General features: G+C 33.6%; 4 protein-coding genes across 4 annotated transcripts; 2 read left to right on the top strand and 2 right to left on the bottom strand.

Moving 5' to 3' along the window:
* Positions 1-3634: 3634 nt before the first annotated feature.
* On the top strand, positions 3635-6560 carry LOC132301124 (uncharacterized). The gene is made up of 5 exons (XM_059798403.1): positions 3635-3808; positions 3913-4511; positions 4825-4987; positions 5715-5999; positions 6441-6560. The coding sequence occupies exons 1-5, from the start codon at positions 3635-3637 to the stop codon at positions 6558-6560; spliced, it is 1341 nt and encodes a 446-aa protein (XP_059654386.1).
* Positions 6561-9409: 2849 nt separating this feature from the next.
* Positions 9410-10483, bottom strand: LOC132298658 (uncharacterized). Its single transcript, XM_059795053.1, has 2 exons — positions 10052-10483; positions 9410-9954 (listed from the first exon to the last, which is right to left on the bottom strand). Exons 1-2 carry the CDS (start codon positions 10267-10269, stop codon positions 9549-9551), a joined length of 624 nt encoding a protein of 207 aa, XP_059651036.1. The 5' UTR covers positions 10270-10483; the 3' UTR covers positions 9410-9548.
* A 3733-nt stretch (positions 10484-14216) lies between these two features.
* Positions 14217-18034, bottom strand: LOC132301123 (inactive glucose-6-phosphate 1-dehydrogenase 4, chloroplastic-like). Its single transcript, XM_059798402.1, has 7 exons — positions 17908-18034; positions 17132-17514; positions 16210-16304; positions 15504-15618; positions 15209-15370; positions 14842-15050; positions 14217-14751 (listed from the first exon to the last, which is right to left on the bottom strand). The coding sequence occupies exons 1-7, from the start codon at positions 17924-17926 to the stop codon at positions 14514-14516; spliced, it is 1221 nt and encodes a 406-aa protein (XP_059654385.1). The 5' UTR covers positions 17927-18034; the 3' UTR covers positions 14217-14513.
* Positions 18035-18687: 653 nt separating this feature from the next.
* Positions 18688-19964, top strand: LOC132298657 (GDSL esterase/lipase At1g09390-like). The gene is made up of 2 exons (XM_059795052.1): positions 18688-18789; positions 19682-19964. Exons 1-2 carry the CDS (start codon positions 18702-18704, stop codon positions 19912-19914), a joined length of 321 nt encoding a protein of 106 aa, XP_059651035.1. The 5' UTR covers positions 18688-18701; the 3' UTR covers positions 19915-19964.
* The last annotated feature ends 5625 nt before the right edge of the window (positions 19965-25589 follow it).

The raw sequence follows: 25589 nt of genomic DNA, 5'->3' as shown, positions 1-25589 counted from the left end.
TTTTTTTATTACAAAAATTACGTTTAATTATTCTAAAACCCTAAACCACCGTGACACACATACTTATAGGCTTAATGATTAAACCCTAATCCATGTATAACTCGGCCCATAAAAACCTAGGTTATACTCACTGTCGGCTCATAAAGCTATCTAGGTTATAAGATACTCGGTTTAATACAGTAACTGATACTAATTTAGTCTATAATTTAATCTAATTAAAATATTTAAATAAACCAATTACACATTAGAAAGACCAAACCAATCCAAATACAGAAAACAAGAAATAATTAACAAAAAAAAAATTCATAATTAAACAATAAATACTAGTTAAACAATTAAAACACTTAAACAATAAATGCCAATTAAATACATGTCACATAGGTAAACAATTAAATAAAATAATTAAACCAAATAATCACGCAAAAATACAATAAAAATAATAAATAAATGCCGAGACTATCCTTTTAAAATTAGGGGTATTACATGTATGCTTCACAGTTCTGTAAACATTCAAACCAGTATAATTTAGACGACTTGAAAAAGAAGAATAAATACAAGTAAATCCTCGAATAAAATTTAAACTAGGGAATTCAAATATCAACAAAAAATGGAGTTTCACTATTATCTTTCCACAAGACCATAACCAACAAAAACAAACCCTAAATGTAAAAAACAGAACAAGACTTGAGAATACAAGAATTAGAGTACTAATCTTGATAACAAAACAACTTCCAGTTACAACACCAAGAAATCCAAACGACAGCCCTGATATTATGAAGAATACACCTAAAAAAAAACATAACAGACCTAGTCAGAGCTAACAGGCCTGCTGCAGAGTAAGAGATAGCACAACATAAGCAAAAGCATTAGATCCTCAAAACACTTTCAGGCAAATCCAAATCCTGCACAATCATTATGTTAGAATGATTATCTTCAAGTCTGGCAGAAGAGAATAGCTTCAGTCTAACAGTCTCTATCAATTCCTTTTATACTCATTATAAAAATTCTGGAATTCCTTTCCCTCCAAAGAACATAGATTGAAGCAGCAAGAACCATTTTATTTAAAACTGTTACCAAAGACTTTCCTCTAAGAGTCAAAACAGCCCAGTTCAAAAGAGTACACCAATTACCAGTAGGCCAGGGCAGTAAGCTTCTAACAAGTAACAACAGCATAATTCCATAGTCTCTTAGTAAAGCAGCATTGGAAGAGCAAGTGATCTATGTCCTAAATGTTTTGCCTGCAGAAAACACAACTAATTCTAGAAATCACCCCCCATCTCAGTAATCTATTCTGAGTTAGCAATTTATTTAAACAGGCAAGCGAACAGATAAAAGAATGCTTGTGAATAGCTCCTTTAAACCAGACAGTCTCATTCCAAGCAACAACATTTTTCTTAGGTCTAATATTTTCCCAAGCAGTTTTAATGGTAAACTGCCCCTTACTAGGTAACAAAATAACTTGATCATTATTTAGAAAGGCTGGAAATCTGAAGGTATGGCATTCCTTAGCTCAATAAGCTCAAGGGTGTTGGTTTGAGGCCACTGCCACTGGTTATTAACTATAATATCAGCCACAGTTGCTTGTTCACCCAAACCTGAGTCAAAGATGACTCTATTACCTATTCTCATCACAATAGGGCCCATAGGGAGCCAATAGTCATTCCATAACCAAGTGTGTGTCCCATTACCCACTTTATGCATAATAAACATTCTAAAGTCAGTTCTAATTTGTAAGATTTTCCTCCAGCTCCAAGAACTACTTTGAGGAATTTTCATAGACCAAAAGTCTCTATTTCTAATAAGACGAACTTTAACCCATTCAGTCCATAGAGATTGAGGCTTCACTTGAACAACTTCCCATAAGTTCTTAGCCATAGCGGCCCTGTTCCAAGCATTCAACTCCAAAGACTCAAACCACCTTCCTTTTTAAGGTAACAAACATCCTCCCAAGCTACTTTAGAACCAACATTCATTAAAAAACTACCCTTCCACAAGAAATGCATTAAAACTGAATTTATATCTTTAAGAACAGCCTTATTAAATTTTTTTTTTTATAAGTAATAATATTTAAAAAGGCGTTCAATAGGGGAACTCGTCCCGTAGACATAAAAGAAACCGGGGTCTAAGGCCCCAAAGAATCCAAAAAAGAAATTAAATCAACAGAAGAGGAACACGAACTTTTGTTCACATAACTAAATAGAGAACGAATCGCTTATTGAATGTTTTAATATTCATTGGTAATATAAGAAAAAGAATAAACATTTACATCTCTTTCAAAAAAATGCACAAATAATTTGTCAAGTCTTGTCAATTCACATTTGCATATTTGTTGATATTATACAAAAATTCATAGGGTTGCAATTAAGTTTCTAAATAATGGCCTAAAGAATACTATTACACATTTATTTACTGGAACACTCACTATGCACTAAATGATTAGAATATTCTCTCAGTATATTATGCACACATCTGAAACATAAATATGATTGTTGCCATCCAGAGGTATTACTTCTGTGAAATGTGCTTGCAATAATATTTCCTTGAAATTTCGTAAAGAGATAAAGAACAATCCAGTGTGTTATATTGTTATGTACCACTTTCCTTCACCTTGCTCTTCGTGAGTGCTTTTTCAGTTCAGATGAGTCTCATCCAGTGTGTTATACTGTGATGTACCACTTTCTTTCACCTTGCTCTTAGATATGCCAAACTAGTCGTTAGTGTACAAACTAGAACAAAGAGTTAGCCTCAAATACTAAATTTCGACTACGCTAAACTAGTAGTTAGTGTACAAACTGCAACAAAGAGCTAACCTTAAATACTAAATTTTGACTACAATTTTTGTTTTATTTTTGCAAAAAACAATTTTAAAATGTTGAAAATTGTTTTATATCTTAATCTTTGCAGTGCTTCATGTATACATGTATTATGTGTGGATATAAAAATATACATGAAACATTGTAAAATTGTATGAATATATACATACCAAAATCACAGCTTTGATGTTGTCAGTTGTAAGAGAGAAGTTGAGATCACTGCTCTTCTCAACCTTTAGGAGAACATCAACTAGAGAAATGGAAACTTATCCAATTTGAATCACCTAGCTTATATAGAAATTGCCTTTGAAATTGAGGAAGGAGACTGATTTTTAAGAAAATCATGTGGTTGATTTAATTGATTTTGACAAATAGAATTTGAACTGGAAAATGAAGAAAATGGTGAGAATTTGAACTGAAGAAAATGGAAGGAGACTAATTTTTATCACATTTTTACTTCATTTTTTTTTTTCTTTTTTGCCCCTTATTAAAGTGTTTTATAGACAGTACCTTTTTTACTTATCATTGACGTGTTGAATTATGAGTCAAAACACAATTCAATATATTAAACTGTTCAATTACTTAATAATAATCAGATGGACATGAACAATGACAATGTTGAGCAATACCCATCAAGAGACATTCATTCTCTTGATGGTGACAATGGTGAGGATGTTGTAGTTGTTGAACAGGCCGATGCCACTGTTTGGTGTGATGCCCATCAAGAGAAATTCATACTCTTGATGGAGGAATAGGTTAGAAAAGGAAATCATACAGGCACGACTTTTAATCCAAATGGGTGGACACATATTGTGGACGCAATGTTATTGGAAACTGGAAAGAAGTACACGAATGACCAATGTAGACAAAAATTCAATAATATAAGAGCATTGTACAAAGATTGCAAACAAATATTATCTGAGACTGGTGTAGGGTACAACAGTGAAACTGGAATGATTGAGTTGGAAGCTGAAAGATGGGTTCGATTGTGGAAGGTTAGTATTTCAATACGTGTCTATTTACCATACATACAGTTAGTAATTAGTGATTTAGTATTAAAAGGGTTTGATAATAATAATTGTAAGCTGATAACGTATAGGTTATCAAGCATGGCAAAAAAATAAAAAAACAGGGGTGTAAGAATTATGAGCAGATGGTAAGGATTTTTGGGAATAGACATGCTACTGGCAAGCATGTTCATCCTTGTACAAAGCCACCCAGACCTCACCAAGTGCTAATAATGCCTCAAGTGGCAACACATGAAGCTCAAATTCATAACACTGAGGGCAATGTGGGCATGATTGATGTAGAACGACCTAATGTAGAAGGACCTATTGACCTCAGTCCTACTCCCAAACCTGTAGCTAAGAAACAGAAGAAAGAAACTTTTTCAGAAACAATGTCTTTAGTGATGGAATGTTTGACTAATATTAGAAACGCGAAAGCTGATAAAATTGCAAAAGCCATAGCAGAATCATCTTCTAGTTGTCAACCACCTCGATTTACCGAAATGCTTAAAGTGACATCTCCCAATAAAAAAGAAAAAGAAATGGATCCCCAGCTTGAAAAGTGCGTTAAGATCGTCAACACATTAGTGGGGATTGATGATACCCATTATGCTAAGATCATAAAGATGTTTGGTAAGGACAAGGTGTGGAGGGACATATTTCTTCGCATTCCTGATGAAAGGAAGGTTGGGTGGGTGATGAATCAGACTCTATGATTTCTTCGGTATCTTACTTTTATATGCTTTTGGATGACTGTTTTATAACTGCTTTTACATTACTGTTGGATGACTGTAATGAAGTTTTCTTATCTACTGCTTTTACATTATTGTTGGAAGACTATATTTAATTCCTCTATCTACTGCTTTTAAATTAATGCTGGAAAACTATTTATGTTCTACATCTATTGCTTTTACATTATTGCTGGATAATTGTATGATTTGGTATGTCTTTTTCATTTTGCTTAATTTTTGTTACAATAACTGCTTCTGTTTATTCTTAAATAGGATAGTAGCTATGGATATAAGGACAATATTAACCATTTATGATGATGATGATGAGGAGGAAATTCTTGTATTGATCGCAGCCGTATATGAGTACTATTATAAACATTTTGATAAGCAACGTTGTAGGGATTCCATGTTACAAGGGGAAGATTACATATTCGAGGTCTTAAATGGACATGAAGATAGGTGTTATGAAAATTTTCGGATGTACCCCAATACCTTTAGGGCATTGTGTCGTGACTTGAAATTGTTAGGATTAAAAGATTCAACATTTCTAACTGTAGAAGAACAAGTTGCAATTTTCCTACTTACCGTGTCTCACAATGAAAGGAATCGTGTCGTTGCTGAAAGATTCCAACACTTTACATCCACAATTTCATATCACTTTCATACTGTATTAAAGTTAATTTGTGAGTTAGGGACTAAGATTATTGTTCCCCCGAATTTGAATGAAATTCCTAAAGAGATAAAGAACAATCCAAAGTTTTACCCATACTTTAAGAATTGTGTAGGAGCCATAGATGGTACTCATATCCATGTTGTAGTGCCAGTTGACCAACAAATACCCTTTCGTGGTAGAAAGGGTGATACGACCCAAAATGTCATGGCTGTGTGTTCATTTGATATGAAATTCACATACATTCTAGCAGGGTAGGAAGGGTCTGCTAATGATTCGAAGATTTTAAATGAGTGCATTCAGAATGAGGATTTCAATTTTCCATGACCACCCGAAGGTAAAAGTATTACCTTTCCATATTTGTGCATTTAACATTACAAATACGTTAATTTTAATACTTAACATGACAAGTAAGTTTTATTTAGTCGACTCTGGGTACGCCAATCAACCGGGGTTTTTGGCCCCTTACTGAGGTCAACGTTACCATATGCAGGAATATCGTAGACATACTAGAGGACCACGTGGAGAAGAGGTATACAATTTTAGGCACTCGTCATTGAGGAATATCATAGAGCAATGTTTTGGGTTGGTAAAGATAAGATTCGCTATATTGAAGCAAATGCCCCCTTATCACTTTGACACTCAAGTTCTTATTGTCATTGCCTGTTGTACATTGCATAATTTCATAAGATCCCAAGGTAAATCTGATGAAATTTTTTATTCTGAAACCCCTCAATCTTCACAAAATGAACCTGATGTGGATGACGATGTTCAGGTGGTCAGTGCTACTAATACACAAATACGACAGATGGATATTTATCGTGATGGTATTGCCAACCTAATTTGGGAGCACTGTAATCACTAATTATAAAACTGTCTAATAGTGTGTAGAATTAAAATATTGATGACTGTAATAACTAATTATATTACGTAAATTAAACTCAGATGCTCCTTATTTATGGATAACTGTAATAACTAATTATATTAGAACATCAAATATTAAATACTTTAGTACTTGTAGACGCACTTATGTATAGGCTTGAAGGTGAGCGACCACAATGTGCATGTGGTAGAGGTCTTATGCATCTGTATAGGGCTCGAACTCCAAAAAATGATGGTTGACAATTCTATAGGTGTTCAGCTCGGGAGGTATGGTCAATTACTTTTAGGTGCTATTTCTGTTACTGTTTCCTAATTGTATAATTTATATTTCTTGTAGTCACATATGAATGCATTTATGTGGGTGGATGAGTTGCACCAAGGTGCAAAAGTTAAAGAACAGGTTCAATCTGACTTGGACAGAGTCATTGCAATGATTCAAAATGAACAATGTAGATAGAAGTACATGCTCTTCCTAGGTTGTGGATGTCTTGCTATCACAATCATGTTTATTGTCATTGTCCTCTTGTTGCTCATTATCGTTGTTATTGAAAGATGAAGTTAGATAAACTTCCATCTTTTGTAATATATGACATGTAATACGTATTTAGTTAATTTCCTGTGTTTAATTTGGTATGTAATATATACTTAAATGGTATATTTTGGACTGCGTATTAGTTGCTGTTGTGTTCTCTTCTCTGTCATTTTGGGAGTAAGCTTTAGGGCATTTGTAAAATTTGCTACTGAGGTCATTTACACTCTATTTGCAACATTAGAGAAGAAAAAAAAAAAAAGGTTAGATATATCTTGTTTACTACTTCTAATTATTTCATTCCTACCGTGTGTTATTTTGTTTTTCTCTAATGTTGTTCATGTCTTTTGTTTTGCATGAGGTCATTTACACTTTAAATTTACAACTAAGCCTGAAAAAAGGTTAGATATATCTTATTTACTACTTCTAATTATTTCATTCCTACCGTGTGTTATTTTGTTTTTCTCTAATGTTATTCATGTGTTTGGTTTTGCATGAGGTCATTTACACTTTAAATTTACAACTAAGCCTGAAAAAATGTTAGATATATCTTGTTTACTACTTCTAATTATTTCATTCCTACCGTGTGTTATTTTGTTTTTATCTAATGTTGTTCATGTGTTTTGTTTTTGCATGAGGTCATTTACACTCCAAATTTGCAGCTTAGCCTGAAAAAAGGTTAGATATATCTTGTTTACTACTTCTAATTATTTCATTCCTACCGTGTGTTATTTTGTTTTTCTCTAATGTTGTTCATGTGTTTTGTTTTGCATGAGATCATTTACACTCCAAATTTGCAGCTTAGCCAGAAAGAAGGTTAGATATGTCTTGCTTGAATTAAATTTGTGGATGGTGTCCCTTGTTAATTGAATTTTGTGGGCGGTGTCCCTTATTGAAATAATTTTATGGGCGGTGTCCCTTATTAAATGAATTTTATGTGCGGTGTCCCTTATTGAATTAATTTTGTGGGCGGTATCCCTTGAGTTTATTGTGTTTGAAATTTTGGAAATGTCCATTTTTAAGGAGAAGTCATGCCGGATTTTTAAAAATAATAATAAAAAAAATTGAATTTAACTCTGCTTTATATTTTGCCACTATAGGTAATGTCTTGTTTTACATTCAAATTTATTTTTTGCTACTACATTAAAGGACATGGCAGTAAGTTATAGGCAGTGGCACCAGTGGGATTGATAGGAAGCATTCTCCAGTTGCTGCAACTCCAGAAAGTTAGTGATCTCTAAGTTAATCAAATGGAGGCCTATGTAAGTATAAAAAAGTGGGTGTACATTTTATGGAATGAATATTAGTGATCTCCAGTTGTGTATACATTTTATGTAAGTGTAATGAAGTGTGTGTGTGTGTACACATATACTATTTTAAAGGAATGTCTAGCTCCTTATATGTGGAAGTATATATGTGAATGATGCAACACTCAAGTTCTTAAGATTGTGATGTATAAAGCAAAACTATACGTGGAAGTATATATGTGAATGTTATTCAGTCTTATAAGAGGGATCTTCCTTAATTGCTTGCTTTTAATCTTTATTCATATTTATCAATTCTGCTTGTGGTTGGATATTGTATGAAATATTCACAAGTCCGTTATCAAAATAAATACTCAACAAAAGAGGAAATGGTCCTATGACTAAACAAAAAAAAATATTACCAATTTAAAAGACCTCCACTACAAAATTTCAAACTAATCTAAGTGAAGTAAAACTATTCACAAGCTTCAATGTTCACCAAATTTCAACTCTGACCAATTCAAGACGATTAACGTTTTGACTTTGTTTCTTGTTAGTTTCAACTACAAGGATCTCTCTCTCTCTCACATTCATCATGAATATATATATATATATATATATATATATATATATATATATATATATGAAACAAAACAAAGTTAAATGAAATGCAAGCCAAAAGAAAAAGATAAATGGAGTGCAAAGATCTAGTCTCATTGAAAGATTATTACAAAGTTAGATTTGTAATTTGGTTGCCATTAATCATATTTATGCAGATTTATTCATTATTATAAAGTAGTTTGGTTGCCATTATACATGTAAATTTAACCAAAAAAAATTTCCTAACTCTAATACAGAATTTTTTTTTTTTTTTTCTCACAAATGATCTCAAATCATAAAGAAAAATGGACTATTTTACATATAAACTTATAATTTTTTTGTATTCATATATATAATTTTTATAAAAATATATCAATTCCAAAACGGTTGTTTTTATATCATACCAAAACATAACATATAACGTTATCGTCATCCAAACGGACCATAAGAGGCAGTGGACCAACTCCTCCGTAGGGAGTTCAAGTGTCTTACGGAGAGGATTACTCTGTGGGACCTTGTTGGTCACACCATTATTGTATTAGTTACAAGATAGTGCATATACTCCATTTTACTTTAGGATGACAAAACAATACGAAGACAGTGTCAGAGGTTCGGATAAAAATCGTGCAAGAATAGATATGCATTCTTGTCTCATATTAGGGCCGGATGAAAAAAAAAATTTAATTGTATAAAAATAGACATTTTAATTATATAAAAATAGATATGCAGCAGTATCTACCAATTTCATTAATGATTCTTCAAGTAAATTCGATCAATTTCATTAATGATTCTTCTGTAAACTCGATCTATGCTGCTATATATAACATATCAATCTCACTTGATATATAAGCTTGATATGTTACATATAGAACCATAGATCGAGGTAATTCAACTAATTTTGCATCCATGATTAAAAAAAAAGGTTGGTGTGAAATGCAATTTCTGTGAAAATGATCAAGCAGATAGATCCCTATTTCATATTAAATTCAGAAATTAGTCATTTTGAATTTATAAATCTGTAATGGACCAGTACAGCCTCAATGATGGTCAGTAACAAAACTAATTAAAAACATTAGAGAGAAAGGTTGAGGTCTAAGCCGCCGCCACCACCGCCATCACCACCGCCGCCGCCACCACCTCCTTTATCTTCTACTTTATGTTCATCTTCACTCTTCTTAGAAGGACCTGCAGCCGTCATTGCTACGGTTGCTGCCTTACCACCTTTAGACAGATCACCAAAATCCTCCATGAAATCCTCCGGTATGAACGCCGGCTTCCAAACGGCAACCCTCTTCTCCTCCGCTGCCGCCGCCTTCTTCGTGGTGTCTCCGCCGCCGGTGGTCATTCGGTCACGCACCTCTCGGATATTTCTGATCAGAGCAAAAAACTTCTCCATCTTCTCCTCCTCGTCTTCTTCGTCCTCCACCTTTCTCTTCCTTCTTTCCCCATCCATACTACACAATATTGTTTTACATAACCTTTCAAAATCAAAAACAAAAACAAAACAAATTGTTATATAACTTATATGTAATGCACCAAAGAAACGCAAAAGGTTAGAGAGAGAAAGAAGAGTACCATAATGTTTGCTTGTTGACTGGTGAACAACTTGCAGTTGAGACTACTTTATATATAGAGAGTGAGAGAGAGGAAGAGTCACGGTTTCCCGAAGGTGCGCGGACACACCCACGCACGTATGGTGACGTCCTAATTTCAATTTTCTCTTCAAATATTTTCAACTTATTTGAAATATGAAATTCGGATAATTTCAATTGGTTTATGTAATTTTTTATCATTATTTTCTGTAGATAATCATATAATTATTTTTTTTTTGTGTAATTTTAATTAATAATGTGAAATAAGTGTAACTTTTTTCACATTAATTGGTAACAAAATCCTATCAAATATTCTACACAAATTATAATATCTCCTCTTCAAACGGGGAAGGTTTTTAGTGCATCGATAGAAACAGAAAAATACAAATATATATATATATATATATATATATATATATATATATGTATCACAGGATTAAAATTTGGAAAAATTACATATAAATGGAGTTAAAGTTTCATATTTACTTAGAGACTGAGTCAAAGTACCATATTTCTCTAAAATGGATTGCTGAGGTGGCACATAGTTTTTTACTGTTTAGAAAATTGTGGTGCCTAAAATGTCCTTCCCTAATAAAAAAGTAGTACCTTCAGTTCAAAAAAGTAGTACCTTCAGTTCAAAAAAGTAGTATCTTCGAAGAAAAAGTAGTACCTTCGCGGGTGTTTAAAAAATATGGTACCTGGACACCAAAAAGTAGTACCTTCAGTTCAAAAAAGTAGTACCTTCGAAGAAAAAGTAGTACCTTCGCGGAAAGGTATTTTAGGCACCACAATTTCTAAACAGTAAAAAACCATGTGCCACCTCAGCAATCCATTTTAGAGAAATATGGAACTTTGACTCAGCCTCTAAATAAATATGAAATTTTGACTCCATTTATATGTAATTTTCCCTTAAAATTTCAGTACTGTTGCCGTGTTTTTGTGGAAGATTTCACACCAGGATAACAAAAAAGGTTGTTTATCATTTTCCAAAAATTGATTCGATGGGTGGGTGGCAGAAGAATCTGCATGTTTAGGGTAATATGGCCCGTAACCTAACGTTTCCCCACCAACTCTACGTGACAGAGCCCATACTCTCTACCTGACATTGATATATAGATACAGTATATGTATATATATGTGACGTCTTTGCTCATGTTGATGGGAATGCTTTCGTACGTCATCACGTCCCCACGCGTTTTTCCCCAATTCCCTATTACGAACCCATCATCCCTCACGAGTCGTCTGACTCCTCTTTCTTCTTTTTCTTCTTTGGATGGGATCACATGGATATAATGATCGATCCAAGTGGATATTGAATTTAATGCCAAATCCCAGCCAAACTTCAATCGCATTTGAATTTCAATTCGAATTCAGACTTTAAATTTAAAATTGATAAGGATACAAGTTCTGAAAACAGTGGGCAAAAGTGAAAAAAATACTTATGAACTATAGAGTGAAAAATACCCTCTGAACTAGAACCCTCATCTATGTCAACCTTGTAAAAAGAACCCTCTTGATATCGGACCACATTTTTTAGCGTCCAATCTAGTCCAGAGGGTCAAAATTACTATTTAAAAAAAAAAAAAAAAAACCCACTTATTAATTTATATAAAAATTGTATAATATCAAGAAGTGTAAAATATCCATAATACCAAATAGGTCATAACAAAAATATATTGCTTAGTTGCAAGATATGTAAATCATTTTATGCCTGCGAATTAACAATAAAAAGAATAATAACTAATAATAATAATAATAGTAGTAGTAGTAATAATAATAAAAATGTAAAATAATAACTGATGGGAAAAAAATAACCTACCACTTTTTCTCGTCAAACATGTTATCATTATATTTACAGGATAAATGAAATCGGATGATAAAGTAAATCTCAACCATTAACATCAATTGAACCAACTTAATTCCAATCGATAAACATAAATAAAGCATCAAGCCATTAAAGAAAGTATGAGAAAAACTCCCACTTAACAACGATTTTATTTTCTCTCTAAACCCCTATTAACTTGATCGTCAGAGTGTCTTCGACCGGCACCACACTGGTCACTGACTTAATCATCTTAGTTTTGCAGGAAACGGTGTCGTACCAAGCCGTGCGGATTTCTTCCCCACAATAACAAAAATAAATTGATTGATTAGTTATTTCATGGATCCATATACCTATAAATAATTTTTGCAAGCTCATAAATTATTAAAAAATAATAATAATAATAATAATAATAATAATAATAACTAATAGTAGTAGTAGTATAATAATAAATACATAAATTATCAAAAAAAAATAGTTTTAATAATAATAATAATAGTGGTGGTACTAATAATAATAATAATAATAATTTGAAATAATAAAAAAAAAATAAGTTGTATAGTTCATGGTTTGATTTGCAACCCGAGATAGTTCAAGGGTTATTTTTCACATTCTTGATGGTTCAGAGGGTTTTTTGTACTTTTGTCAAAGGTATAATAGTCATTCAAAAGGATAATTTAGACATTATTTAAAAATATACCTACCCGTGAATGAACAACGTCGAAAAATGTGATCCAGTGATCGGGAAGGTCATTTTTGCAACGTTGGAATAGATTGAGCATTCGATTTACAACCCTAGATAATTTAGGGGGATAATTTTCACGTTTGGTGATCATTCAAATATTTTTTTGCACTTTTGACAAAAAAAAAAAAAAAAAGGTGTAAATTGTTTGGTAAGAAAGGGCAAAGGAAAGATTAAAAAAAAAAAAAAAAAAAGATGAGTAAATTTTCTTCCTTCTTGTCCCACAAATTTTAAAGTAAATTGTTTGGTATAAAAGATGGTGGAAAGGAAGAAAACAAGAAGGGAAGTAAAGAGGAGAAAAGAAAAATGGGCCGTCATTCTTGTCCCACAAATTTTTACTCCTTTGGAAGTGAACCCAAGGAAAGAAAGAAGGAATAAATTGACAATATTTTCTGTCAAAATTATTGTGTATCAATCTATATAATGAGGGTATACTAGTAAAAAAAAATATAAAAAATCTCTCATTCCTTTCATTTTAAGTTTTTAACAAAAGAAAGAAATGCATCACCTAAAAGTGAAGACTAATACACCTTCCTTCCTGAATGACCGAAAATTCTTTAAATAATTTGAGACAACATGGTCCTACCAATCACAACAACACACCCAAGTTTTCCCTTTTTCCTTCTATATCATACATGCATACATACATACATATATGTATGGTGATTGGTCAAGACCATGTATTCAATGGCTTAATTGATAGTCTCGTGTTGACGTGACACTAATGTACATCCAAAACAGATCTGTCTTGCAAGGTTTTTATTCTGATATTTCTTTTCTTTTTTTCCCCTCCTGGATTTTCGGGATTTAGAGCAATTTATTTATTTATTATTATTATTTTTTTTTCCAAGGCAAAGACAACCACAACAAAGGAAGCAAAAACTACCACAACCAACTAAAACCCAACATCCGCCACCGCAAAAGGGACAACGGAAGGAAGAAGAGAAAACAACAACTGGTCTGACACAAGCCCAGGCAGCGACAAAACTGCCAAAGCATGAGCCACCCGATTACACTAGCCACACACAAGTCAACTTAAGAGATGAAAATCGCCTCAAGTCCCTATTAATGTCAAAACATAGAGAAGCAATTGCTGACGGACAAGTCTTATCACATAACACCCCATCCACAACAACTTTGGCATCCGATTCAAACCATAAGCAAGAAAAATCCAAATTGAAAGCACAAATAACCGCACGCTGACACACCAACGCTTAAGCAATTTAGAGCAATTTACTTAAGCAATTGATTTAGCACTCTTTTTTACAAACATTAAAAAAAATAAATAAATAAAAATAAATCCCAAAATAAGTGTGCCCCTTTGAAAAGTCAATGTGTTATTTATCTATTTATTTATTTTTTATAATATTACCAATTTAATCTTCTAACTTTAAATCTATAAAAATAAACTTTCACATCTGACATCACTGGACCCTATTAGGGTAAATTTGGTAATTCACTCACTGTTAATACAATAAAAAATAATAAAAAACATTCTCTTTAAAAAATTAGATTATAAAAAAGGAACACTTATTTTGAGATGGGTGGAGTATTTGTTGAAGGAGAGTATATATCAAAATAAGGTACCTAACATACCTGTTCAGATTTCAGGATCAGTTCAGCTCAAGAGTTCCGTTTGTCAGGCGCAATACATATATTCTTCGTATTAAAGTGGGGATTATGTAATCTTTCTACCACCTAGAAAATCTGTGTATGTGGAACATGAACATTTAGCACAATAGATCATCAGAATAAACCCCACCAAACGTTACCAGGAAAGGCACTTTCTCACTCATCTATTTAGCATGATGTTGGGAAGACCGTTCCAGTTGTTTTTCGTCACCATGGTGAAGATTAGAACACAAAAATCTGTGAGTTTTGCTAGTCTTCTACCCATCGAACCCCGTGTTTTGCCCAGAGATAGAAGGCTTCAACTGGACCTCTACCCCCCAGCTCGTACAGTTCCGGTGCTATATTGCTCTTGTCTATCTCATCCAAAACCGGAGACAAAATATTCCATGCAGCAGTAACCTCATCGCTTCTCATAAATAGATGGTTGTCTCCGTCAATGACATCAAGAAGCAGCTGCTCATATGAATCAGGTACTTCCACATTATACCTAAAGTATTAACACAATGGAAATGAGGTCTTGAGATAAATGTGGAAATGTGCACAAGGAGCAAAAGTTTCACAGCAATAAACAGCTTACTTATCCTTGTATAGCAAATTCAGTTCTGAAGCATCCAACACCAAGCCTAATCCTGGAATTTTATTGTTAACCTTGAGTAGGATTGCTTCATTGGGAACGTCACGTAAAATCAGCTCATTAGTGGCAAGATCAATGTTGTGCCCTATGCGATCACGATATATGCTTCCAGGAACATGATGAAACTGTATACGTATCTCCACTCTACGTAATAAAGTTCATATGGGTGAAGAAATTCTATAATGCAAGCCTAATACAAACATAAACCAAATTTATAAAGTTAATATATACAGACAGTAATTATCTAGTAATAAGCATAATGCAAGTGGATCCCCCTCCCAAAAAATAAATAAAGAAAGAATTAAAAGAAAAATAGAATAGAAGACCGTGAATGAAAACGGAAGGGTTTCTTAATTATTACACGATTCCAGCCCTTCTGTGTTTGAGCATTATCACCAAGAGAGGATGCAACATCTAGAAGTGCTTCTTGTGGCACAGAAAGGTAAAAGATTCTGTTTGCTTCAGATTGCCCCTGAGGTAAGCAAGCTGTTAAAGAATCAATTACCAAAAGCCTCCAAACTGTACAATTAGGACTTATTAGAGGCTGATCGAGCATCAGGTGGTTCTCCAAACTATTGACCTGATCTCTTTTACTCTAAGATTACCTCAATCTGCTCCATCCGGGTATGGAGCTTTGACATCCCTTCCATGTTGTCATGACCTCCGTTCAGATAGTATGTTCTACTAAGAAAAGCATCCAGTTTGTCCTCACAATTTTGCCTGCAGCAGAGTAATACTTTCTATTCTTGGTTAATAAAAATTGAACATTTAATATAAAACTACTATATATGCAATTATCCATGTGTGTGTGCGCTCCACTCTGTATACACCAAAAATCCAATAAGGATTTGTGTTAAAAGACAAAAAATTAGATTGAAGACGTAGTTTGCTGTTGCACTTGAATCTCAACTAATTAGCTAATTGGCTTCTGGCTGTATGCACTTCAATGTTATAGTAAAATAAAACACTTCCACCCACAAAATATAAGGACAAGCCAGGAGTTATGCAAGCCATCCACAATGCTACTGATTATTTTTATCTTTTTCAGAAAGTTGAAAGAGGGCAATCTCTTTCTGTTGAAAGTTTTTAATGAAATGATTAAATGCACAAAATTATAGACTCTTGCAAAATCTGTCAGCTACAAGTTTTAATCTGCTCCGCAAGCCAAATGGAAAGTAAGCAACCTACAGAATTTTGATGCATGCCACAATTTTCTTCTGGAAATTAATAAGTTGAAGGGTTTAAATAAGAAATTTGTTTATGAGGAAACATAAAAGAATAATTCAAGATTATCTGAAACGAGGACCGTACTGATGATCAATGCGGCAAGTTAAAGTTGATGCTATCATGGATCTGAGATCTTCATCCTTCAAATTCTTTCTCGAATAACCAAAAATACCAACATTCTGCAGCCATTAAAGCAAAAGTGAGGCTGGAAATTTTACAATATATTGTTGGCAAAACAAATTGTCGATCCAATTCATAAAGTATCTAATTCTATTTCAACATCAAAATCATGTTAATTGCCTCAACCCAAAACTATAAAACCTTGTTTTTCTTAGTATTTTTCATCCCCTTATATTTTTTCTTACATTTTGCATCTCAAAGCCCAAATTTTGATTTACCAGTCATCTCTAGACTAAATTTACTCATGATTCATGCAGATAATCTTTTGAGTTTCTGCAGAGAGGCTTGAAATTCAATATGAGTTTAAAGTAATAAGACGTGGACATAGTGGCCAACTAGAGTAGGGAGCATAGCTGTCCTAGAAGATTAAGTGGAGTTCTATTTTTGGATTTCTGTTCAACCAACCAATACTCTTATTTGTAAATTATCAAACCACCTTCGCAGAATAACCTATGATATTGTTCGCTTACAAGTTATTCATTTTAAGGATCACTCAAACATAATAAAATCAAATTTTCAAGTAAATGACAAACTTTACTGGCTCAAACGCCCTCTTCAGGAGAAAAAAACAAAAACAAACAAACAACAGCACCAGCAGCAGCGGTAACATATAAGGATACAGCAAAGGAGTCCAAGATACACTCAATATTCAACATAATGATCATAGAAATGAGACATGTATAAAAGAAAATTGAAAATGACAACAGTGATTGACATATTTAGAAATATCAGTTACTATTTCATACAAGTTAAGAAAGTAAGCTCAACTGGAAGGAAAAAAAAAAAAAAAAAAACTACTGCAATAAAATTATTGAAGTAGTTCTACCTCAGGAAGAAAGCCACTGTAATACAGAGCAAATAGTGCAGGAAAAATCTTACTCCTCGCCAGTTCACCGGTAGCTCCAATGACAGCTATGCAAAGAGAGGGTGGTCGAGCACCCTTGTCATCATTATTGAAGGAGTGAGTTTGAGGCGAAGGTGGAAATTCCATGGCAGCAACTCCTCTCGTGGAAATACCAGGTTTAGAATTAGGTACAGAACTTAGTTCAGTCTGGGAACTTGTCTGCATTACCTCTTCAGTTCTTGGGAAGGATGAAGGAGATTCTATGGATGTGGCTACGCCAGTGGAAACATGAGGTTGAAAATTTAGTAAAGAACTTTCTCCAGGCTGTAAAGCCGTCTTCTTCGGTCCTTCATTGGAGTCTGTATCTTAAGCCACATAAATTATGAGAAGTTTCAGAATTTTATTGTTAAATTTGAGAGAAAATACAAATCACAAATAAGATGTTTCATAGATTAGAAATACACTAGATCTTAATATGGCTGTTTTATATTTTTTGTAGTTTCCAGAAGAAAGAAGAAAAGATGAAGCAGGATTAAAAACTCAATAAAACCAAGTAATTTCATCAAGTTCTAATGCTTTTAAACTTTTTCCTTGGGTACCCAATTATAAGAAAACCAATTCAATTTTACGTTATATTAATCTATTTTTTTCCTCCCTCTTCTCGGCATCAAAATAAAAATATAATGACACACACACACACATATATATATGCAAGTATAAATGCGTACAGGGAGAAGAAGAAAGAGAATATTACTAACCATTTGGCAAATGGAACATTTGTGCTCCTTCAGAACCTTGACCTTCAGATTTTTCCACATGCTCTGTCGAATTATCTTTATCTTGAATATGTAGACTTTTAAACTCATTTCCCTGTTCACGCTTTCTATTGGGATAATGTTCAAAAAGTAGAGAATGTGTAAATCATATAATGTGAAAGAAACAGAGCAAAGCTACTTTTTCCAATATGTTTCAAAGTTGGTGCTAAGATAATAATTTACTTAGTTTTAAATAACTCTAAAGTTTATAACTCACATGCAAATTTCGCATGCCATCCACTAGTATCAAAACAAAAAGGAAAACAAAAAATTTAAAAAAAAAAAAAACCTAAAAGATGTAAATATTATAAAGATGAAAGCAAGTCCAGTAAAAAAAAAAAAATTGTTCATCTTGGTTTGATATGTGTGAAAATATGAACACATCTTTTTTTTTTCATAATTGAAAATATGAACACATCAATAACAGAAAATTTAAACTTTATAGTAAAACTGCTTGAATGTGTATTATAATCCATTTTTCAAACTGTATCTAATGAAAGAACGGTCAAACTGAATTTAAAAAACAAATGAAAGTCTCACAAAAATATTTTCAATGTGTATAGCAACAGGATCACTAATGCTCAATCACAAAATGTTAAATACAGTCTTAATTCTATTAAGGCAATCATCAAAAGCCTCAATTCTATCATTTCAAAGTTGAATAAATAAAAATAAAACAACAACAACAATACAACATCAAGTATGATCCACTTGCATTATGCCAATTATGCCAAGAAATGAGATCTGAAATGAAGGATGCTATGATTGTCTATGTAGATATATATGCCATCAAGTATGATCTAATTGCCAACTCTAGCAAATACGGTAAGCTTATTAAATTTATCTTTTTTCCAATTAGTGAGTTAAAAATTTTCCGACCCTTTTTATGCTGCAATCATGATGATTGGGATCAGAGTTAATTTGCTAGTGCTTAGAACATTCATGTGATAGTAAGATGCATCGAGAGAGCTGGAGGATCCTCGTAAACTTAAATTGTCTTGCATGAGTTTCAGATGAAAAAACAAAAACCAAAAGACAGAAAAGGATTTTAAGAACTAGATATATAGAAGTATTCCATCTAGGATGAATTAAGTTCATTGTGTGGACAATTTTTTTTAGATTTTTTCTTTCTTTTTTTTTTTTTCTTTTTTTTTTTTGGGGAATGATAAAGCAAAAACACACCCTTTTTGTCCATGTCTGCGCTCAAACCCCTCCCCTCTTCTTTAAGGATGGGGAGGTTATACCATTGGGCCAAAGGTCCTTAGGTTTATTTAAACTTTTTTGTGCTAACAAATTATCAATTGAAGGATTTTGATTACTTCAATTTTGTAGGTTTTGATGTATCATGATATCAGTACCTTAAAAGTTATTAGTACTCTCCGATTTAGATTTTTTTTTCTTTGTTAGTTGGTACTCGTACACACATGCCTCCACTGAAGTCTGAACCCGTGAGCTCCCTTTGGAAAGTAAGAGTATGCTACTGCTAGGCCACTGACTGGCCTATTGGTTCCGATTTAAATAGTTTCCTCCCTCATTTTTTTTCTTTTTTAACATTGATCCAATGCAAGTTCACTCAACTTGTGCAAATTCTTAAAATGCTCGGGGAATCAAATTTTCAGTGTTTGATGGATATTCCAACTCAGTTGAGAAATCTTTTCAAGAAGAAAAATAAAGCTTGACATCTTTAATAGCTTATAGTTCTTATTTCACCTTTCAGGTTTCTCAAATCCACTAATGGCGTGTTGCGGCTATGGAGGACCACCATACAACTATAACATTCAGGTAACGTGTGGTCGGACTGGCTACCAAGTCTGCAACTTGGGATCTCGATATATAAGTTGGGATGGAATCCATTACAGCGAAGCAGCGAACACCTTTATAGCCTCCAAAATACTTTCCATGGCCTATTCAACACCCAGCGTCGCATTTGATTTCTTTTGCCTTGCATGATTGTTCGTCAAGACATTTTGGTATCATTATTTAATTTGTTGCAAAAATGCATGATGAAATGTTTACGAAAATGGAACTGTTTAGGGTTTCTCATTGCTTCTGGTAGATTCAGGTTTAGCATTATCTTTGAAATGCCAGACCTAATAGGAATATATCACAAAATTGTTCTGTTTCAAAGTGACAAAACTTATAGTTGAGGTATTGATGAAGAGAACATTAGGTCATAAGAAATTACATTGGTAGCAAATTTCGACACAGATCATGTACACAAACTCCCGAGAAGACATCTCGATAAATTAAATCGAGTTTCACATGATTCTTAGTTGAGTTTATTTGACAGGTATAGTCTTGAGCTTTTCATTTAGTTCAATTGAGTCTCACATCACTCTTAATTGAGTGTACAAGAGTTTTCAAATCTCAATTTAGGTAAAACTCTTAGATTTTTTTAAATCATTATATATATATATATATATATATATATATATATATATATATTTATTTACTTTTACACTACTACTCTTTTATAACTATATATATATATTTATTTACTTTTACACTACTACTCTTTTATAACTTGAGGGCCACACGTGCATGTACACACTGAATTCTAAACCCAATTAATTTGACCACGCGTTTATAATTTTTGACACAAATTCTAATCACATGTACATGTTCCCATTGCACACATGTTTTACACTCATTGACAAATTTAATTTACTGTACATTTTTTTCTTTTGCACTTGTGGGTGGATTGTTTTAGTAAAAATCGAAAATACGATTTTGAAAACAAAAATGTTAGGTTCACGAAGTGTTTTAACACTGTATAAAATATAGGATAAATTACACTCAGACCCCCGAGGTTAGGACATATTTCAGTTAGATGAAGATTTTGGTTTTGGATTTCACATATATTTGAATTAGTAGTTTAGTATTTCATTCACACCCCAAATGTCATTTTTCATGGGTGGCAGAGTACTTTTACATGCAAAATGACTATGTTGCCCTTGTTGACTAACTCTTAACTTACAAGAATGATATTTTAATTTTTTGAGGACAAAAATACCCTTCACCCAACTTACCCCTCTCTACTCTCCCTCTACAAAAACACATGCACATCTTCTCCAAAACCAAGAATGTTACAGACCCATGCCCGCCACCTCTACCACCAGTCACCACCACAAGTCACATACATATATATACACACTCGCACATGATAAGTGCTTAAATGTTGCACATTTCAGCATCTAAGGTAGGGTATTTCAGTCTTTGCATCTATCTTAATTTCATGTTTTAGTCCTAATTTATATTTATGTGTATTTCAGGGCAATAAAGTTAAAATGAGCTAAGAACGGTCCATTAAAGCCTTTTTGGAGTTAAGAAAAGATATTCAGAAAAAGTTCAGAAAATGACAAAAAGAGGTCGTAGCCCACTGCTCGTATAGTGTGTTTATTCTTCGAAAGCGGTCAATCTCGGGCCTTTGATAATGTTCCCAAAGATGAAGAAGCAAACCAATAAGCCCGAGACCAAAATGGAGCTAAATAAGGCTTAAAGGAAATTTCCAACTCTGGGGGGATCGATCCACCAAGAGTTGGCAACATTACAGATTTTTTTTATTGTTTGGGCTTATTTTGTGAACTATTAGGCTTTAATAGAGTTGTTACTTAAGGCCCAGTGAGCCATTAGATTAAGGTTAATATTTATTTTATTTAGGTGAATATTATTAGAATTATTAATTTTTTTTTTCTGCACCGTGATATCACGTTCTCTCTAGGAAAAAAGAAAAGGTAGGGGTTGAAGAACATTTTTATAGAGGCTTTGTCTACAATTGAAGGAAGAAGAAAAATGAGCCAAAAGATGGAGATGGAGCTTGTTGACACCATGATCATCTTCTCCATGAGCTAATTCTTCACTTAGGGCATAGATGAGCCCTAAGTTCATGTAACCCTAACCTTTGTATTTCTTTTCTTGGGGAATTATTATGTTGTAATTAAATTATATGGCCTTGTGATTTCTTTATATATACATGCTTGATTTGATAAATTAGGGTTTGTAATGATGAATTCTTCCATTGAAATCTCCAATTAATTGTATGTCTATGTATGATTAATTAGGGATTTTATTCTTCATTAGATGATTAGAACTTAATTCTTTCATTAATTCTATATGTAATTTGCATGTCTATGTGTGGTTGCTTTAGAATTATATTCTACATTAAATACTTCTTGTAGTTATGTTTAGTGATGGCCATAACATGATACTTATTTGATACATTTGTCAATTAATTTGATGGATAAAGGCTTAATCTTGATGGGTTGTTCTAAAAATTAGCTTTCTTGTTATTAGTTAATTGTAGTTAAGTAGGCAATTTGTGCTTGATTATGTTAATCCATACTTCTAATTACAATTAGTATTATTCTCTTGATTGATGTGTGCTCTTATTTGACACATTTGTGAATGTGTATGGTGGGTTATGACGTAGTCTTGAATGGGTTCTACACTTTAGTTTAATTGCCATTAGGTAGACAATTCATTCTTGATGTTGATAATCTATGCTTACAATTGTGATTTGTGATGATAATGTGACCACATCTATAATTACACTAATGAATTCCCCATTAATTGAAAGTATATGGTTAATTGCATGGGCTTAGTGGTGAATCATAACCCTAAGACTCTCTTCATATATCTTTAATTCTTAGTTTAATTTAATTTAATTTACTTGCATTGTCATTTCTATTTCCATGTTTTCAATTTAACTCTAGTTTAATCACTTCACCAAAAATCTTTCTCTCTCTCTCTCTCTCTCTTGTGCAATCTCATTAGCACTAAAATCAAGTTTAATCCCAACACGTGTTCAATCCCTTGGGTTCGATCCCTACTCGCTTCATACTACATAGTATAAGTGTTTAGTGGTTTTATAAATTTTAAAATATGATGCCCACTTGACATTATTTCTAAACCTAAAGTGTTGTGCATTATTTTGTGCACACGCTCGGGTTGCATCAGCACACATATACAATCTTTTCCCCTCCCTTACCAAACCTTAATTTATACACAAAATTAATAAATACAGTCAAACACACATATACATTATATATCTATATCTACATAAACACACTATATATCTATGTGGTGGTTGTGTGCCGTCTATTTTCTGACCTGTCGACGGCATTGTCGGCTTCTCTTCCTCCTCCTCCATCATTGTCGGTGGCATCTTCCGCTTCACTGTTGCCTTCTGTGCCTTTGGGCAAGTCGAGGCAGCCGGATCTGAACAATTGCCTGAGCACGCCTCGCCTGGTCACAGCTTTTGAACACACCCGACCCGACAAACATCCCATCGTATATTCCATCATCTGCGCCTGTGAATCCAACACCGCATGTTACTTTGGACCTCTGCCAGAAGGGAAACTCTGCCCAAAACCCACAAATCGCTGCTTTTCGTCGGCTGTGAATCTAACTCTACACCGCAGCTTCTATCTCGGCGCAGCATAATACCAGCCGACGGCAGCAATTTCGATGAGATTACTTGTTCCTCGCCGGAATTCGAAGGCGACACCATTTGCACCATCGCCACCGGAATTGACGCCGCCGTAGCCCCAGCTACGACGAGGATACATTTTCCCATTTAAAGGCTATCGTTGTCACAGATCGTCATCGTTATTGCAGATTGTTGTCACTGCCGTCGCCACCGCTGGAAATTGCGTCGATGATTGTCGGATCGTTTTGTGGTGTGTTGTTATCATTGTTGCAGATTGTTTTCACTGCCGCCGCCGCCACAAATTACATCAATGGTCATCGAATCGTCCGGTGGTGTGGTGTGGTGTGGTGATTGTTAAGAAGGTGTTTTGGAACTTTGACGGGAGAGGGAGTGTGTGATTTGCTCTTAATGATTTTCACCATAAGCAAGCTTCCTGTTTTGCCCCTGGCGAGATGAGAATCTCCGACCAACCTGTGATGGCGATAGTGACTTGAACGACAGTGGAAGGGGAAGCGGTGGTGATGTGCTACGGCTACTGCTGCCCATTTTTTTAGATAGGTGAAAGAGAAAAGGGAAATAGTGATTTGGAATATTAGTATTTCATAGGATATTTTTGCCATTTTAATTTGTAGAAATTTTGTATTAAATTGTATTGAAAAAGGTGAGGGTAAATAGGTCAATTCACATGTGTCAAAGTTCAAAAAGCAATTTGGGGTATAAGTGAAAATTAAAACCAAAATTTTTATATAGGTGAAATATGACCTAACTTCAGAGGGTGTCGGTGTAATTTACTCTAAAATATAACAAAGTTAAACATATTTTTATTGTCAAAATCGATACTGTAATCATTCAAAAATAAAAATAATAAAAACAAAACACATGTAAAACAGATTTTAACATTAAATTTAAAGGCATCACCCCTTTTCTTTTTCTTTTTCTTTTTTTTCTTTTTCCCGAGAATCAAACACCAAAGGGCCTGTTCGGAGGCCCATATCTGATATTGTTTTGGTGTTTTGATTTTGGTTTTGGGCCAATATCATGTTTGGAACGGGCTGATATGGTATTTAACAGTGCCAAAACATTATCATTTTTGGGCCAAAACCCATATCAACATTTTGGTGATATTAGACTGATATGGCACTGTAGCGGTGAATTGATCTCAAACCAAAACCAAACCAACCCTCGTTTTTACTGTAGCAGTGATATCACGTATATAAGGTCGCATATCAGATTTTAGGGCATTTTTCAGCGCCGTTTCTCTCTCTTCGCGTAGCTCCCTGGAAGGCGACTTCAGTGGCGATCCAACCTCTTCCACCACCGATCTGGCAGAGCTCCTCCACCAGGTACCTCATTTTGTGTCTCTGTTTGTATCTATAGATCACATATATCTTCGCTTTTGAGATTTACATTTGGGAGGTCCTCGTGTTCATTTTCTCTCTCTAATATTGTGACAATCAGAATCTATATTGCGTTTCCAAGTTCTGATATTTATTCCAATCATGTTGTGAATGTTGTAATTTAGGGCATTTGTGTCCAGATCTCAAGTTTCATGAGGCTGTGACGGAGATCTAGGGTTTGATTTTAGCCTTGTTTCTGGGTTTTTTCTTCTATCAACCATGGTTCTGATATAAGGGTTTATATGTCATCCATCGATTGTGTGTGTTGCAATGTGGAAGCAATTAGAATGTTGACTGAGTTAATTATAGCTATCAATTTTAGCAATATTTTCAAGATCTGTTCTTGGTCCAAATTACAATTTTGCAAAGGATCTGTATTATGTATAAATCAACCTAACAGGCTCTTAGATCATATTAGGCTTGATCCTGCATTAAAAAGCAAAATTAAGATTGATATTTGTAAATTATTAAATTGTTTGAATGATCAATTTGTTGTATTATATTATTTAAGGACAAATGGGAGGACAAAAGATTCGACAAAAGGATAAAATTTAAACATTCATCAACTTTTAAATTCTCAAACTTAGGATGATGAAATCTATGGCCAATATTTTTTTTTTTTTTTAAATTTGTGTATTATATTGGCTGGGCCCCGCCAATATTGTCATGTATTGTGAAACTACTCGGATCCGAGACACAGGTTGATCAGGCTCAGGCCCAAACCCGAGGGAATATCAAACAATTAAAGTATTTTAAAACGAATACAGATGACAACAAGAAACAATAAAGATAAAATAAAG

The sequence above is a fragment of the Cornus florida genome, unplaced genomic scaffold (assembly GCF_030987335.1).
Source record: "Cornus florida cultivar Cherokee Brave unplaced genomic scaffold, ASM3098733v1 CherokeeBrave_3.0.0_Hap2_Chr03, whole genome shotgun sequence".
In the NCBI taxonomy this organism is placed as follows: Eukaryota; Viridiplantae; Streptophyta; class Magnoliopsida; order Cornales; family Cornaceae; genus Cornus; species Cornus florida.
The sequence above is the reverse complement of the archived record's forward strand: the minus strand, read 5'-3'. Positions and strand labels throughout refer to the sequence as shown.